General features: G+C 48.5%; 1 protein-coding gene and 1 pseudogene across 1 annotated transcript in view; one reads left to right on the plus strand and one right to left on the minus strand.

The window, feature by feature from the left end:
• Window positions 1–8,897: 8,897 nt before the first annotated feature.
• LOC107525246 (non-POU domain-containing octamer-binding protein pseudogene) lies at window positions 8,898–11,528 on the plus strand (annotated as a pseudogene).
• Window positions 11,529–12,306: 778 nt separating this feature from the next.
• The window catches only part of RUVBL1 (RuvB like AAA ATPase 1), a 38,463-nt gene continuing 34,632 nt past the window's right edge, over window positions 12,307–16,137 (minus strand). Inside the window, exons 10-11 of the mRNA XM_016197334.2 lie at window positions 14,209–14,300; window positions 12,307–13,189 (exon numbers count right to left, since the gene is read on the minus strand). Of these exons, the coding sequence (XP_016052820.1) occupies window positions 13,030–13,189; window positions 14,209–14,300 (252 nt within the window). The 3' untranslated portion in view covers window positions 12,307–13,029. The remainder of the gene's footprint in view (window positions 13,190–14,208; window positions 14,301–16,137) is intronic.

A 16,137-nucleotide genomic window follows, 5' to 3' on the forward strand; every position in this document is an offset into this window, starting at 1 on the left:
CCTCTACACTTGCCGGCCAAATGGGCGGGCTCAGAGACACGGCAGGAGCCAGCCAGGAAGCCCTGCAGAGTGCCGAGACAGGCAGGGCGCTGTGTTTGGACCTACAGAAACTCGGAAAACCTGCTTTTCCCAGGGAAGCACTATGCCTTCTGTTGCCGCCTGTGCCTGTGGCCAGACCAGCCTCACCTGGGAACAGCCAACTGAACTCACAATTGAGCAACCACATATACGGTTTGGGTGCCAGGCGCTGCCTTGGCTCACTGTGACACCAGCTGGCCCCTCTGCACCTCTCTTCCCATCTGTGTACTGGAGGTGGAGCAGTGCCTCCTGCTCTTAATGGGAATAACGCTCTTTTTCCTGTGGGACAGGCACTGTGATAGCGACCTACACATGATCTCATCCACCACTTCCATCCCCTAGCTGCTTAAAGGCCTGGGAGGAAACTGCTTGTCCTGGTTTTACAGGCACAGAAATAGAGTATGGCCAGAGGTCAGTCACACAGCCACTTAGCAGCAGAGCCAGGACAAAATGCTCAAGGCCCTCTTCCAAGATCCTGGTTAGCTGCTGGGCCTGCCTGCAGGTACCTTTGCTAGGAGCCTAGCTGGGAAAGGAAGGAGGGGCGTGGAAACATGATCCACTCCTAGGAGCCTCCCCACGCTGCCTGTGGCTGGGTCCCTGCAGGGAAACTGCCCTAGCTTGTGGGCAGCCCCAGCCTCAGCTGATACCCCTGCTCCAGTCCCACCACCTTCCTCTAACTGCTAACACCCACTTCCCATGCCCCTCCCCAGCCTGCTCCTGCTGTAAGCCCTGAATGGGCTCAATTCACTGGGAAGAAGTCCTCAGGAAGCTCATGTGTGGTGGGGAAGATGGTTGAGCCTCCCATCTACACCCGAGAGGTCAGCCCAGGGAAGAGTACGGCTTCCTGACCTAAGGGCCAGGGGGTGGGTATGTGACACCATCTGAGGATCAGCAAAAGCCCTAGTGCAAAAATCTTCAACACCCACCACTGCCTGGTTCTGGAGGGTCGCAGGGGTACCCCTTAGTGGCAGTGCCCACCTCATTCCCCTCTGGAACTCCCCATCACTCTGCCCCAGAGCCTTTTGCCAGCACACCTCCACAATCACCCTCTCCATTCAACACATTACTGAGCCTCCAGGAACAAATGGGTCAGGAGCTGATTCTCCTTTCAGAAAGCTTATGTCCCTGCAATAGGGGTTCTGCAGGATCCACCAAGCCTCGGGGCCTTTTCCCAGTTCCCCTCACTCTGTCCTGCAAAGCCCAGCTCAGTGAGGCTAGAAACATCTAAATGTCTCCCAGAAGGGGACTGGCTAAATTACAGTATCTCCCTCCTTTTGAAAGGAACTAGTTGGACATTCTTTATATGCTGAGTTAGAAGACTCTCCAAAATGCACTATTGAAAAATTTAAAAGGCAAGAAGTAGAACAGTGTATGCTACTATTTGTGTTTTAAAAAGGGGGAGATAAAAAATAGACTGCATCAGGAAAAGACCTAGCATATAAAAATATATGCCTACACAGAGACTTTTACAGGAGTGTTCATTTCAGCCTATTCATAATAGCTGAGAAGTGGGAATAGCATGCGAATGGATGAGTAAATGGTCACCCATACAATGGCCTCATACCTACCAATCGAAAAGAACAAACTATGATATACACCAGCATGCGTGAGTCTCAAGAGCATGAATCTCACTGTCGGAAGTGGATTGAAAGAAACAAATCACAACAGAGTACATATACACCATATGATTTCATTTTTATGATGTTCCAGAGGAGAAAAACTTGATCTATGGTGAGAAAACCAGAACACTGTTGCCTCAAGTGTGTTCAAGATTGGAATGAGGCACAAGGGAACTTTCTGGGGTGACAGTAACATCCTTGATAGGGTTTGGGTTTCATTTGTCAAAACTCATGGAGCCTGGCTGGGTATGGCTCAGTGGCTGATCATCGACCTATGATCCAGGAGATCAAGGTTTGATTCCCAGTCAGGGCACATGCCCAGGGTTGCGGGATGAATCCCCAGTAAGGGGCATGCAAGAGGCAGCTGATCCATGACTCTCTCATCATTGATGTTTCTATCTCTCTCTCTCCCCCTCTCCCTTCCTCTCTCTGAAATCAATAAAGATATACTTAAAAACAAAAACAAACAAAAACTCCCAACAAAAGTTCTGGACCAGATGGTTTCACAGGTGAATTTTACCAAACATTTAAAGAAGAATTAATACCAATTCTTCTCAAACTATTCCAAGAAATTCAAAAGGAGGGAAGGCTCCTAAGCTCGTTATATGAGGCCACCGTTATCCTGATTCCAAAACCAGACAAAGACATTGCAAAAAAAAAAAATTACAGGCCATTATCTATGAGGAACATAGATGCAATAATCCTCAAAAAATATTACCAAAAAAATTCAGCAATACATTAAAAAGATCAGACACCATGATCAAGTGGGATTTATTCCTGGATTGGTTCAATATCTGCAAATCAATTAACGTGATACATCATGTAAACAAAATGAAGGATAAAAATCACATGATCATATCAATAGATGCAGAAAAAGCATCCATTAATGATTAAAAACTTGGAAAAGTGGGAATACAGGGAATATACCTCAACATAATAAAGGCCATAACAAACCTATAGCTAACATCATACTCAATGGAGGAAAAGCTAAAACTTTTCTTTAAGATCAGGAAAAAGTCAGGGTTATCCACTTAACCACTTTTATTGAACATAGTATTAGAAGTCCTAGCCACAGCAATCACAAGAAAAAAAATAAAAGGCATCCAAATTGGAAAGAAAGACGTAAAACTGTCATTATTTGCATAAAAACAGACATATAGATCAATGGAACAGAATAGAGGGCCCAGAAATAAACCCATGCTTATATGGTCAATTAATATTTAACAAAGGAGGCAAGAATATACAATGGAGTAAAGGCAGTCTCTTCAATAAATTGTGTTGAGAAAATTGGGCAAATATGTGCCAAAAAATGAAACTAGACCACCTTCTTACACTATATACAGTACAAGAATAAACTCAAAATGGATTAAAGACTTAAATGTAAGACTCAAAACCGTAACACTCCTTTAAAAAAAACAACAAAAAAACAGGCAGTAAACTCTCTGACATTGCTCTTAGTAATATTCTGATATATTTCCTAGGGAGAGAGAAGCAAAAGAAAAAACGAAACAAATGGGACTACATCAGACTAAAAAGGTTTTGCATAGCAAAGGAAACCATCAACAAAACAAAAAACAACAACCTACTCAATGGAAGAACATATTCGCCAATGATACGTCTGATAAGGGCTTAATATCCAAAATTTATAAACAACTCATACAACTCAACATCAAAACAAACAAACAAAAATCCAATAGAAATATGAAAAGTTGTTCAAGATCACTAATCATCAGAGAAATGTGAATTAAAACCACAATGAGATACCACCACACCTGTTAAAATGGTTACCATCAATAAATTAGCAAACAAGTTTCAACAAGGATGAGGAGAATAGGGAACCCTCCTGCACTGTTGATGGGATTCCAATTTGGAATTTGGAATCCCAACCACTGTAGAAAACAGTATGAAAGTTCCTCAATAAATTAAAAATAGAACGAGCTTATGACCCAGCAATTCCACTTCTGGGTATATATCCAAAGAAATCCAAAACGCTAATTTGTTAAAATATTTGCACCCATATGTTCATTGCAGTGTTATTTACCATAGCCAAGATATGCAAGCAACCCAAGTGTCCATCAGTAGATAATTGATAGATAAGAAGAAGTGGTACATATTTACAATGGAATATTACTCAGCCATAAAAAAGAATGAAATCTTACCATTTTCGACAACACAGATGGACCTAGTGGGTATTATGCTAAGTGAAATAAGTTAGACAGAGAAAGACAAATACCATATGATTTCACTTATATGTGGAATTTAAAGGACAAAATAAACAAACAAAACAGAAACAGCCTCATAAATACAGAGAACAAACTGAGTGTTGCCAGATGGGAGGAAACATACTAATTGGTAAAAAAAGCCACCAGGATGTAAAGTCAATATACTATAGGTAATATATTCAATAATATTGTAATAACTATGTATGGTGCCCAGTAGGTACTAGAATTTTTGAGGGAATCAGTTCGTAAATTATATATTTGTCGAAACACTATGCTGTACACCTGAAACTAATATAAAATAATATTGAATGTCAACTGTAATTAAAAAATAAAAAATTTAAATATCACAAATATTGCATAATTGCTTAAATACTTAGGGCTGCAGTGTATTGATATGTGCAACTTTGAAATGAATAAAAGACAATTGGATAAAAGTGGACTGATGGAGGATGTATAGTTTCTAGGCAATAGGTACACAGATTGTCACCATGCAATTCCTGCAGCTTCTCTTACGTTTGAAAATTTTCATAAACGTTGGGAATGCATGTGTATTGGCTTGCATATGCACAGGACATCCCTGGAGGGGTACACCTGCAGTATAATTCAGCTTGCTTCTGCAGAGAGAAACAGATGAGGGCAAGGAAAGGGAGATTCTTCACTGTACTTTTACGTTTTGAACCATGATGTAAATTATCCGTAACGTTTTTTTTTCTTTTTTAAAATTAAAGTGCCAGCTCAGGAAGCTTTCCCTGACCGCCCTTTTCCTACAGGCTCTCCCCCGCGCTGGGAAGCGAGCTCGGGCTTTGGCTAGGACGCCGGGAGGCAGTCCAGGTTTAGCCACGCCCTCAGACGCGGAGGTGTGGCCGGGCAGGTCCCCGGACGCCGGCTCTCCCGAGCTTTGCGCCTCTTTCCGCCAGGGGGCGCTGTGGCCTCGCAGTTACCAGAGCTGTGCGTCCGCCAGGCCAGTGGGGCTGGGAGTGGGGATGGGGCGGGGAAGACGCTACCGAGACCCCCCGGATTGGAACGGGCGCGGCGGTAGCCCTGGTCCTGCAGCGGATGGACACCCCTTGGTACCCCGCCGCCCGCCGCGTCCGCCCCAGCCTTGCCGCTCACCCTTCACCTCTCTTCGCCCATGACGCATCCCGTGACCCCTCGGCCCCTCGGCCCCTCGGGCTCCCCGCCAGCCCTTCCCGCCTGCTCGGGCCCCTCGCCCGGTCCTGGAGCGCGCGGCCTTCCCCGGGCTCCTGTCGCCTCTGGGAGGCCGCCTGGCCCCTCCTGTATCACCTGGCGCGAGACTTCTCCCCGTCTGTCGGTGGTGGGGCCTGTGGCTGGCTCTTCCCCAGGAGAGGCCTGGGAGAGCCGATCACCTTGCGGGCGTTTGTGTACTTTGGCGCTGGCGGATCCCACAGTTTCTCCTTCGCAGTCGCGGGGGTCGCGCGAGCCAGCAGGCGCGTAATCGAGAGCGCCGGGCGCCAGGGACTGTGCGCCGGTGGCGGGCGAGGCTCAGGGGGCACTGAGAGACGCGCCCCTCGGGGCTTGTGATTGGGCCCTTGGGCCCTGGGAGCCTAGGAAAGGGTTTTGAGCAGGGGCCTGACTGGGTGAGATCGGGGTTTTTCAAAGATGGCTGGGGCAGTGGGGGGGGCCTGCATCGGGCGAGCAGAGGCGCGGGCCAAGCAGGGGTCCGGGTAGGGAGATATATTAGCTGTTCCCCACCGCAGCGGCCGACTGTTCACGGCCAGCCCGAGTCACGCAGGCCTTGGTGACTGCGCAAGTACGCCCGAGGACACCTTAGTGACACTTCTGTGCAAGCCGTCCGTGCACATGCCCAGCCCTCGGGCCTGTGGCCCACACACGAGCCCTGGGTACTGCCGGCCCCCGTGTGCAAATGCTGTGAGCGTATGCCCCGGACTTGCACCGGCCACTCTGCGTCCCCCGTGCGCCACACGCGTAGGTTCGCGCCCGCCGGCCAACACGCAGCCCCCCCCCCCCCCCGGGCCGACGCAGCCACGTCCCTTCCGTGCGGAGTCCGCGCGCCTCGCCCTCCCGCGCCCTCCCGGCAGCTTCCCGCGTCCCCATTAATCACGCGGCGCAGGCGGCGCAGATCCGCGCACCGGCGGCGTGTCGGTAACTGCGGGTGACGGAGCGGGCAATCCGCGGGCGCTCATCGGCCCATCTTATCGCGCCCGCCCAGCCGCTGCCTGCCGTGTGCTGCCCATTGATCGCGTCGGACAGGGGCCGAGGGTCAGCACCGGCCGGGCTGGCCTGACAGCCACATCCATCGCCGCCCAGACGCACGCTGATGGCAGAACAGGCAGCGAGGCCTGGCCATTAATCACTGCACTTGCGGCGGAGTGACAGGGAGGGGCGACAGGGTCAGGCGGCTGACAGCCAGTCCTCGCCGCTGGCCCAACCCTACCCCCTCTTCCAGTCCTACTGCGAGGCTCTCGCTGCTTCCTCGGTCCCCCCATCCCCCAGGGGCCCGTCACCCTGACCTGGCCTACCTCTCATCCCAAGGGACCTGCTGTCCCAGGAATAAATGGGAGGCCGAGTGGCCCCCTACCTTAGGAGGGGGGAAGGGTGGGGAATGGAAGGATGACCAGCAGGTGGATTGAGGTGAGCCCTGCTCTAACCTCTCAGTAGTCCTGTTTTCCAGAGACCAACTGCTTGGCTGGGAGGAGACAGCCGTGTCTCCCCTCTGGCTGCACCAGCCCTGGCTGGGCTTCACTGAGGATGGGGTCTCAGGGGCCCAGTGAGGGCAGTGTCCTCTCCTCCAAAGTCAGGTGTAAACACTGCGGATAAAGCCCATGCCTTTGCAGGTTCTCTCCTTTCTGCTCCTGAGCTTGTGTGGGCCTGAGCCTGCTGTGTCCCTTGGCCTAACAGGGAAGGGTCAAGCCAAGAGGTATTTCTCTAGGCCTTTCTAGGTCTTTGCAAGGGCTATCTGTCCCGGATGGGGAAGTGTGGAGCCTAGCAGGCCTCTGGCTCCTATTGGACAAATAGTGACCTTCTCTTCCCCCAAGAGGGATAGGGGTTGGGAACTCTTCACCGAATTTCAGTATCTTGAGTGCCGGATACAGCCCCATGTCCCCTCACCATGTCCTCGCATGGATCTATGGGATGATTGCCCCCATCTTATAGATGAGGAAACCAAGGCTCAGGACCAGAAGGGACCAAGTCTCTATCTACTATGTCCCTGGAACCTGGTTGCTCCACTTTACCACCTGTCACCTCCACCCAGGGGCCCCTCAAGATCAGGGACTGCTCAGGTCCCTCCAGGCCGGTACTGGGAGGGAAAGAGGAATGCTGGTTGACCAATGTCTACTGCTTTCCCAGCAGAAAGAAGCCTGCTGGCCATGGAGTCTGAGACATGGAGGCCAAAAGGAGTGTGACTCCCACCATTGTGCAGCTAGCTCCATTTTACTAAAAAATTGGTTAAGATTTGCTAACCAGTAAGTCATTTTCTGGTGTGACACCACTATCTGTTAAGTCCTAAAAACGAAAGTATCCTATGAACCCGTGTAGAGGGTGCAACCAAAGAGGTGTGGGGGTGAGCAGGTATTTAGGCTGAGAAAATAAGAGGACATGGTGGATTCTCAGCAAGGGCCAGCAAGTCTTTCAAGGGCCCTTCTTGCTTTCATAGTGGCCCCATTACACAGGATCAGGGAGCTGGGATTACATGCAACCCCTCCCTCTCCAGCCCACCCAATCAGTTTGCCCAGTGTGGGGAGGCACCCAAGAGCATGGGCCCAGAGCTTGGAATATCAGCCATTCCCTATGACCAACCCCCACCCTGCCTCACTTTAATATTACAACAATTTTTCACGCCAGACCTGAAATAGTGCAAAAAATGAGGCTGCTATAATTGTTGGTAGATTGTGTGTCAGCCTGATAAGATGTAACAAATATTTCCCTCCCCACAGGGTCTGTTTCCCTCTTGGTAATGGATGGAGAAACTTCTCATAGTCAGTGAGGGATCGGTCGTAAAAACTTCGCCTGGAAGATTAATGTAATAATCACAGGCCCTGCTGGAAAAAATAGGAGGAAAATTAAAATAACCCAACCTTCCCACTTATCCAGAAACATCTCCTTCACTTTGGAGGCCAGACAAGTGAGGTGAGCCACGTCTCTGAGCACCAAGGATTCCTAAGGAACCAGTACAGGGGGCTGTGAACACACACACACACACACACACACACACACACACACACATACACACACACACACACACACACACACGACTGCTCTGGACACCAAGATTTCCTGAGCAGCTGGGAGGGGACTCTGTCCCAACCTGTATTTGAGAGGTGGGCAAGCCTGGTTCTTGTCCTCTGAGGTTTCGCCTTAGGAAAGTCACCTTTCTCATACCGGCCCCTGCTTCCCTCACCTGTCTGGGATGGAGGTCAGACCTTGAAGTTCCCTCCAACAACTCAGCACTGAGGAAGGTGTTATAGCCATAGGGGATAGGTGCACAGACTCCAACCGCTCTGATTACAAACCCTCCTGGTTCTGTCTCTTACCAGCTGGGCAAGTGGCATAACTGTCACCAGTACCATAGGGCTGCTGTGAGAATGTGAAAGGAAATATGAAGCATTAACACAGGCCTTAGCCCCCAATCAGCTCTTGCTTCACTGGTATCAGAGGTATCACTATCCTTTTTCTAACGTGGCTTAAGTTGGGAGGTCAGAGACACAAGATATGAGTACCCAGAACAGGCCACGGAGCTCAGCCCTGACATCAAGAAGTATCTCACTCTCCCCCACCCAAGACCCCCATGCTGGAATGCCCCTTCAAGGGCCAGGCCGGAAGAAGGTCCATTCTGCCAGCAGGGACTAGCTGGGCCCTTCTCAGGACCTGAGGGCTCTCAGAGGGCTGGATGGACTCCCACAGCATTATCTCAGTCCTCCTGTCCCACAGTCTTCTGGACACGATCACATGACCATCACTAAAGGGAGAACAGTTGTGCTTGCTCCCCAAGGACCTCATGGTTAACTTGGATTATAGCAACAATTGGATCAAAATGGCCATCTTAGCTCAGCAGGTGTGGCTCAGCAGTTGAACACTGACCTATCATCCAGGAGATGGCAGTTTGATTCCTGGTCAGGGCACATGCCCGGGTTTCTGGCTTGGTCTCCAGCAGAGGGCATGCAGGGGGCATGCAGGAGGCAGCCGACCAATGACTCTCTCTCATCATTGATGTTTATATCTCTATCCCTCTCCCTTCCTCTCTCTCTGAAATAAATATATATATATATATTTTAAATGGCCATCTTGGTTAGTTCCCTCTCCTGCGTATACAGCAGCATGGAGATCCTGCCCGTGAGGGTGGAGAACCAAAACAACCAGCCTGTACCAAGGCACTGCTTCTGTGGCTAAGCCCCGCCTCAGGCAGCGCAGAGCTAGCAGACAGGAGCCGGCCTGGTAGAAAGAATAGGGGCTCATCCTAGCAGGTGAGAACGTTCCGGTATGGTATCTGCCAGCACTGCCATTTCTCCTTCCTCTCAAGGGGCTGAAAGTCCCACTTCAGTGAACAAAGAGATGTGACAGAGACATGTCAAAGGGACACAGAAACCAATGGAAAGAACTCTCAGTGCTCAAAGCTGGACTAATTTAAGCAACAAAATAAAGAACATAGTATTGGATTATAACCCAAGCGTGTAATAAATATCCATGCGTCCACACCGAGGTAAATGGTTGAACAAATGAACAAATGGTGAGAAGAGATCTCCTGTGCAAAAGAATTCAAGTAACTTATGTAGATGCTCAGCCCTCAAGGAGGTGGAGCAAAACTCCCCACCACTTAAGCTGGGGCTGAGCTCAGAGCCTTCTTCCAGAGGACAGTGTGGGAAAGGGAAAGGGGAACTTTACAGTGGAGAAACCTGACAAATATGACCTCAGGTAGGGGAACCAGCTCAACACCAGGAGTGATCTGTTGATGGTATGTGATAAAAATGGCACTTTATTTGTATGGTCTTATGCCCAATAACCCACAGTCCTGGTTTAATCAAGAGAAAAACATCAAACATACCCCACTGATCCCTGGCCGGTGTGGCTCAGTTGGTTGGAACATCATCCCATGCACCAAAAGGTTGTGAGTTTGTTTCCTGGTCAGGGCACAAACCTAAGTTGTGTGTTCGATCCCCAGTTGGGGCACTTACAGGAGGCAACCAATTGATGTTTCTCTCACATCAACATTTCTCTCTTTCTAAAAATCAATAAGCATGCCCTTGGGTGAGGATTAAAAAAAAAAAAAGGCTGCTGTTACTTTGAGAACAGTCGGTAGAGGGGTGCAAAAATTGCAGAGCAATAAAACCTTTAAGTTGGAGAAGCAAAACCATGCTCCAAGGAAGCATCATTAGCATCACCAGCAGCAGCAGCAGCAGCCAAAAATGAAAGCTTGACTATTCACCTGTAGAATTTTAGGAAACCGGGAGACCTTTGTAGCCGGCTCTTTGTGGACAATCTTCCTCCTGACATCACTGAGGAGGAAACGAGGAAGCTATTTGAGAAATATGGGAAGGCAGGCGAAGTCTTCATTGATAAGGATACGGCTTTGGCTCTATCTGCTTGGAAGCACAAACCCTAGTGGAGATTGCTAAAGTGGAGCTAGACAGCATGTCACTGTGGAAAGCAGCTGCATGTGCGCTTTGCCTGCTATAGTGCAGCCCTTAAGGTCCAAACCTCCCTCAGGATGTGTCCAATGGACTGCTGGAGGAAGCCTCGTCTGTGTTCTGCCAGGTAGAGAGGGCCATAGTCATTGTGGATGATCGAGGAATGCCCTCAGGAAAAGGCATTGTTGAATTCTCAGGGAAGCCAGCTGCTCAGAAAACTCTGGACAGATGCAGTGAAGGCTCCTTCCTGCTCACCACATTTCCTCGGTTTGTGACTGTGAACATATGGGCCAGTTAGATGTCGAAGAGGGACTTCCAGAGAAGCTGGTTATAAAGAACCAGCAATTTCACAAGCAGCAGAAGCAGCCACCTAGATTTGCATAGCCTGGATGAGTGTGTCATGTGCTGGAAGGCAGATCAGTGAGATGCAGAAACAGCAGCAGGTCCAAGTGGACCCAACATCAGGGAAGCTCATGAGAAACTGGAGATGGAGACAGAGGCTGCTCCCCATGAGCACCAGGCCATGCAAATGAGGGAGGATGGAAGAGCTACACAACCAAGAAGTGCAAAACCAAAAGCAACTGGAGCTCAGGCAGGAGAACGAGGGCAGGCTCCATGAGAAGAGATGCGGGGACAGCAGGAAGGATTCAAGGGAACCTTCCCTGATGCCAGAGAGCAGGAGATACAGATGGGCCAGATGGCTATGGGAGGTGCTATGGGCATAAAAAACAGAGGTGCCATGCCTCCTGTTCCTGTGACTGCTGGTACCACAGCTCCTCCAGGACCTGCCACTATGATGCCAGATGGAACCTTGGGACTGACCCCACCAACTACCGAACGCTTTGGCCAAGCTGTTACAAGGAATAGGGGCAATTGGTGGAATTCCTCCTGCATTTGACCATGCAGCTCCTGGAGCTGAATTTGCTCCAAACATCACCGATACTAATAATATTGCAGTGTTTAGTTTTCCAAAACCCTTAAGAGAAGGACCCTTTTTGGACTAGTCAGAATTCTACCCTGGAAAGGTGTTAGGGATTCCTCCCAATAGTTAGGCCTTCCCTGCCTGTACTAGTCTAGAGAGTATGCTGGAGGCAGAGGGCAAGGGAGGGGCGATATTTAACAAATCATTTCTGTGTGGTATACCATTTAATCATATCTGGTGAATTCCTGAAGTCTTGTGATTATTGAAGGCCTGGGCGGGGAGAACAATGGCAGAGTGGATCCAGTTAGAGTTCCCATTAATCTCGATCATGCCATTCTTTTGTTTATCCTGTTCTGTTTGCGTTCTCATTCTTAAATTCCCCAACCCAAGACACTGCCACATGTACCACTAACATCTCCCAGTGACCTTAGCCCCATCACTTCATTCACTCCTAGGTGGGAATTCAGGCAAATGACTGCAGAGGTCACAGATAACATTCATACAGTCTATTATATCCCATATATTATCCCTTCATGCCCTAAGAAGACATTTTGTCTTAGAAATTTTCATTTTAGTATATCTTTAAAAACATCTTGTGTTAACTTGCCTCCATCTTTTTCTTGGGTAAGGACCACCTGGGAATGGCCCTTTTGTGTCTGAAGTTGCTGTTCACAACTTTCCTTGATAGGCCTAGTACAATCTTGGGAACAGGGTTGCTGTGTGCTGGATGTCAGATAGTAGCTCTTAGCCTTGCCTATCTTAGGTAGTTATGCAGTACATATTTTTTATTGTTATACTATGCTTGATTTTTCCAATACCTTTGGAATATTTCTGGAAAAATGGAGCAATAATAAAGCATCAACTTATTAAAATACATTTTAATCCTTAAAAAAACAAACAAACAAACAAACAAACAGAAAAACCCACTGAGGGATATTTGACAGAACACCTGATCAGCACTCCTCAGAACTGTGAAGTTCCTAAGGAAAGTGTGAGAAACTGTCATAGCCACAAGGAGCATAAGGGGAAATGACAACTAAATGTAATGTGAGATCCTGGATGGGATCCTGGGACAGAAAAGGAACAGAATATATGAATAAAGTATAATAATGTATCAGTATTGGCTCATTAACTATGATAAATGTACCACATACTACTACTGTAAGATGTTAATAGTAGGGAAGCTGGGTGTGAGGTATGTGGGAATGCCCTATACTGTCTTCACAACAATGCTGTACATCCAAAACTGTTCTAAAATACAAAAGTTTTTTGTGTTTTTTAATTAAAAGAGAAAGAGATGTCATCAAAATATCCTATAAAGATTTATTAGAAAACATACTGATGAGAAATTATGATAACTTAAAAAAGAAACACTTAGCACACTGAACTTGCTTGGTAACCATGCCCTTCAAAGCAACCATGGGAAAAATTATGATAACTTAAAAAGAAACACTTAGCACACTGAACTTGCTTGCTAACCAGGCCCGAGTGGGAACAGAATCCGAAAGGCCAGTAGTGAGCCTTGTATCTGCAGGCTGCACCCAGGCCCAAGCATGCTGAGGAGTGTCTCTTTGCAGAAAGACTCACTTCATGTACTTATCCTGCTGGTCAGCCAGGATTTTGGCCGATGACTTGGCATCGTAAAAGAGCTCACTGATCTCCTCAACATGCTCTTTCTCGATGCTATCCTTCCCGTTGATCTTAGCAAGCAAGTTGGCTGGGGTCAGCAGTTGCACCGAGTACCTAGAGTGAACAGGAGGCAGGGCAGGAGTGAAATGGTGGCCACAGATAGGAGCCCCTTCCCAGATCAAAAGGAACATTGACACCAGGGGCTGAGCCCAATGCTGGGCTTGTGATAGCTGTTGCAGACACAGCAGACGAAGAGATATGAGGACTGTCCTTTCTCAAAGAGTTGTAGTCACAACCCCATTGAAGCATTAGAAGTCACCAACATGACCAAGTCCTACTCCCCAAATCTTTGTCAGTCTTAAAAGTTCTCCGACAAGAGGTAATTCCACTGCTGCTTGAAAGGGACCACAAACTTCGTGGCAGGTAATGCCAAGGTCCAGAGCAGGACATTGAACATGGCAGGGAATGAACACACAGTTCCTGAAAGCACATGCCCTATCCAAAGGTACAAAAATCCAGGAGTTTTTAAAAGCACCACTCCACCCAAATAAAACAGCTTGCAATTCTGCTTCAAACTTAGGAGTGAAAGAAATAGGGACAGGAGTGAAATCATGACTTCACAAGGAGTCAGACACTGAGGAGGGACATCCTCCACTGGCCACAGCTTTGAGCTACTGAACAGTCAGGAAAGCAATCTATGTCTGCACTCCTCCCTCACCTGCCATCCCTACCCGAGACACACCTGGAGGACAGAGCCAGCAGGGCCCAGCTAATGACCTCCCTTGACCTGGACCGTGCTCTCTGGTTCTGTCCATTTCCTCTATCAAAGGGACTGACCCGGGGTCAGAGCCAGCTCTCTACCACAGGGGTACACCTGCTACAAGACAAGGGGACTTAACCTGCTACTCTAGCTTTTAAAACACCATCATCTAAATATTCCGTACTCTAAATCACAGTGTCCTGGGATGAGACCCAGCACACCAGTAAAAGCAGACATGGTCCTATGCCTTGAGAAGGGGGCCTGCCTTTATGTCCTAATGAACATTTATGTTCCCACAGGCCTTGCTGAGAAGGTGCCGGTGAGGTCTGGAGCAGCTCCAGGCAGATGCAGATCCAGGGGACAACTGGCTCACCTCAAAGTGGTCTTGGTACCGATCTCCCCCAGGTGGTTCAGCGCCTCCTCACTGATGTTGATTCCCTCTGTCTGGGCACGGATTTTAATGATCTTTTGGAAGAGGAAAAACCATGATCAACAGTGACTGACCTCAAGTGTCTCATTTATAAACTGCTTTAAAACAACTTTGTTCAGTGTTTCTCATCCCCATCATCAGAGCAGCAGAGGCCCAATCCTGGGCTGGTGGGGCAGAGAGCCAACCCCTACCCAGGACTGCACTTACACACCCCTGGGGTGCCATGATAGCTTTACAGCCAGGGTGCTGCATTCATACTGACTGAAAAGCAGCTAGTACCCCTGGAGGTGTGCAGCAGTTGGCTCAGCTCCTGCCTCCGAGCCCTTCTCACTCAGTCCCCAAAACCAGAAAGCTGAGGCCTCTCTAAAACCTGACCAGGCTCCCACACAGGCTCTAACCTTCCTCTCCAGTGTGGACAGCACCGCCTGTAAGCACTCAGGTAAGTAGAGATTCTTTATTTGCCTGATAAATACGATGGCTGAATAAATCAAGAAGTTACTCTTAAAGATTCACCAGCCGTCATAACATCACCCAACGATATCTAATCTATCAAGAAGAGGTTGACGCTTGTTGCAGTTTGAAGATCTGGGTAAAGTTGGATGGGAAATAAGCTGGTGGCGTGGACGCAGTAACACAGTGGCACCAGGATCCTGCAGGCGCACCAGCACTGAGTGATAAGGGGCAGCTGGGATAATGATGTTGTGTGTTGTGAAGCTGAGATAACTCGAAGACTTTGAGCCTCATATAATACAGGAATTTTTCACTTTGGCAGCTTCGTAAACAAGATATCAAGAAGCCCTTGTTTAAATTAAAGCCATAAAAACACACCCGGGTAGAGGCGTAGAAAGTGGGAAAGACTGAGCCCCCAGCTAAAGCCTTACAAGTGGAAGAGAAGGACCAGAGGTTGAGGATACAGACAGTTCAAACTAGCCTTTCAGCTCTCAGGCAGAGACCCTGAGGGCAGGACCTGCAGGGGGAGGGAGTTTAGTGCCTGCTGACTCTGATAAGGGGCCCAGTATGTCACCTGCCATGAATGGAAAAGGTCCTGCTCAGTAAAAAAGCCAGGTTCAGGGCCAGGGCCAGGGCTGAGGTGGCTAGGACAGCAGCACACACCAGGGGAGGTGGCCAGGACTGGAGGGGCCAGGTGCTGACAGGAAAGTCTTTTATTCTGTCAAGAAACTTGGAACTCAGATTTTTGTATGAAATGTCCTGATTTCTAAATGTTGACAATTTGTTAAAATATTTCACACTGCACCAGCCACAAAAAAACCTATCTGTTCAGTAAGTGCTGCCAGAGTATGACCTTTGTCAAAAGATCTTAGCTTGTGCATGAGGGGTTTCACCATCTGGGGTCCAAAGCTAAATGCAGCTGAGCAGAGGTGGTCCTTGATGAACACGAGGAAGGAAGAAATGGAGCAGGAAGGGAGATCCTTGCTCCTGGCTCCCTCCACAGGATTCCCCTCTGACCACAATGGTCAGATCTGGACATGTTTGTGCTCCAATATAAAAAGGGGTTCTCATTGCCAGCTGGGGACTAAGGAAACCTCCAGGTCCTGTAAAAAAAAATGTCCCCTGGGGCCTTCAAAAACTTTAGGGAGATGCAAATATGTAATCCTTGAGCCTGGTCAAGGGGAAAGCTTCAGCATGAAGCATTTCATCTTTAGTGAGCTGCACTGAATTGGAAGTTGGGCTTCAGGAATGTCAGGGATGCTCTGCTCTCACTCTCTCTAGAGCAGGTCAGAGCCATCCCAAGAGCTCTTGTTTCAGACTGCTTGGAAATGGACAGTTCATAAATTAGATCTTTAATCATTTAATAACCTGCAGGGATAGTTTATGAGGGTGTCAGTACTGATGGCAGAATACACAAGTTAC

This window comes from Miniopterus natalensis, chromosome 7 (genome assembly GCF_054644295.1).
Source record: "Miniopterus natalensis isolate mMinNat1 chromosome 7, mMinNat1.hap1, whole genome shotgun sequence".
Taxonomy (NCBI): domain Eukaryota; kingdom Metazoa; phylum Chordata; class Mammalia; order Chiroptera; family Miniopteridae; genus Miniopterus; species Miniopterus natalensis.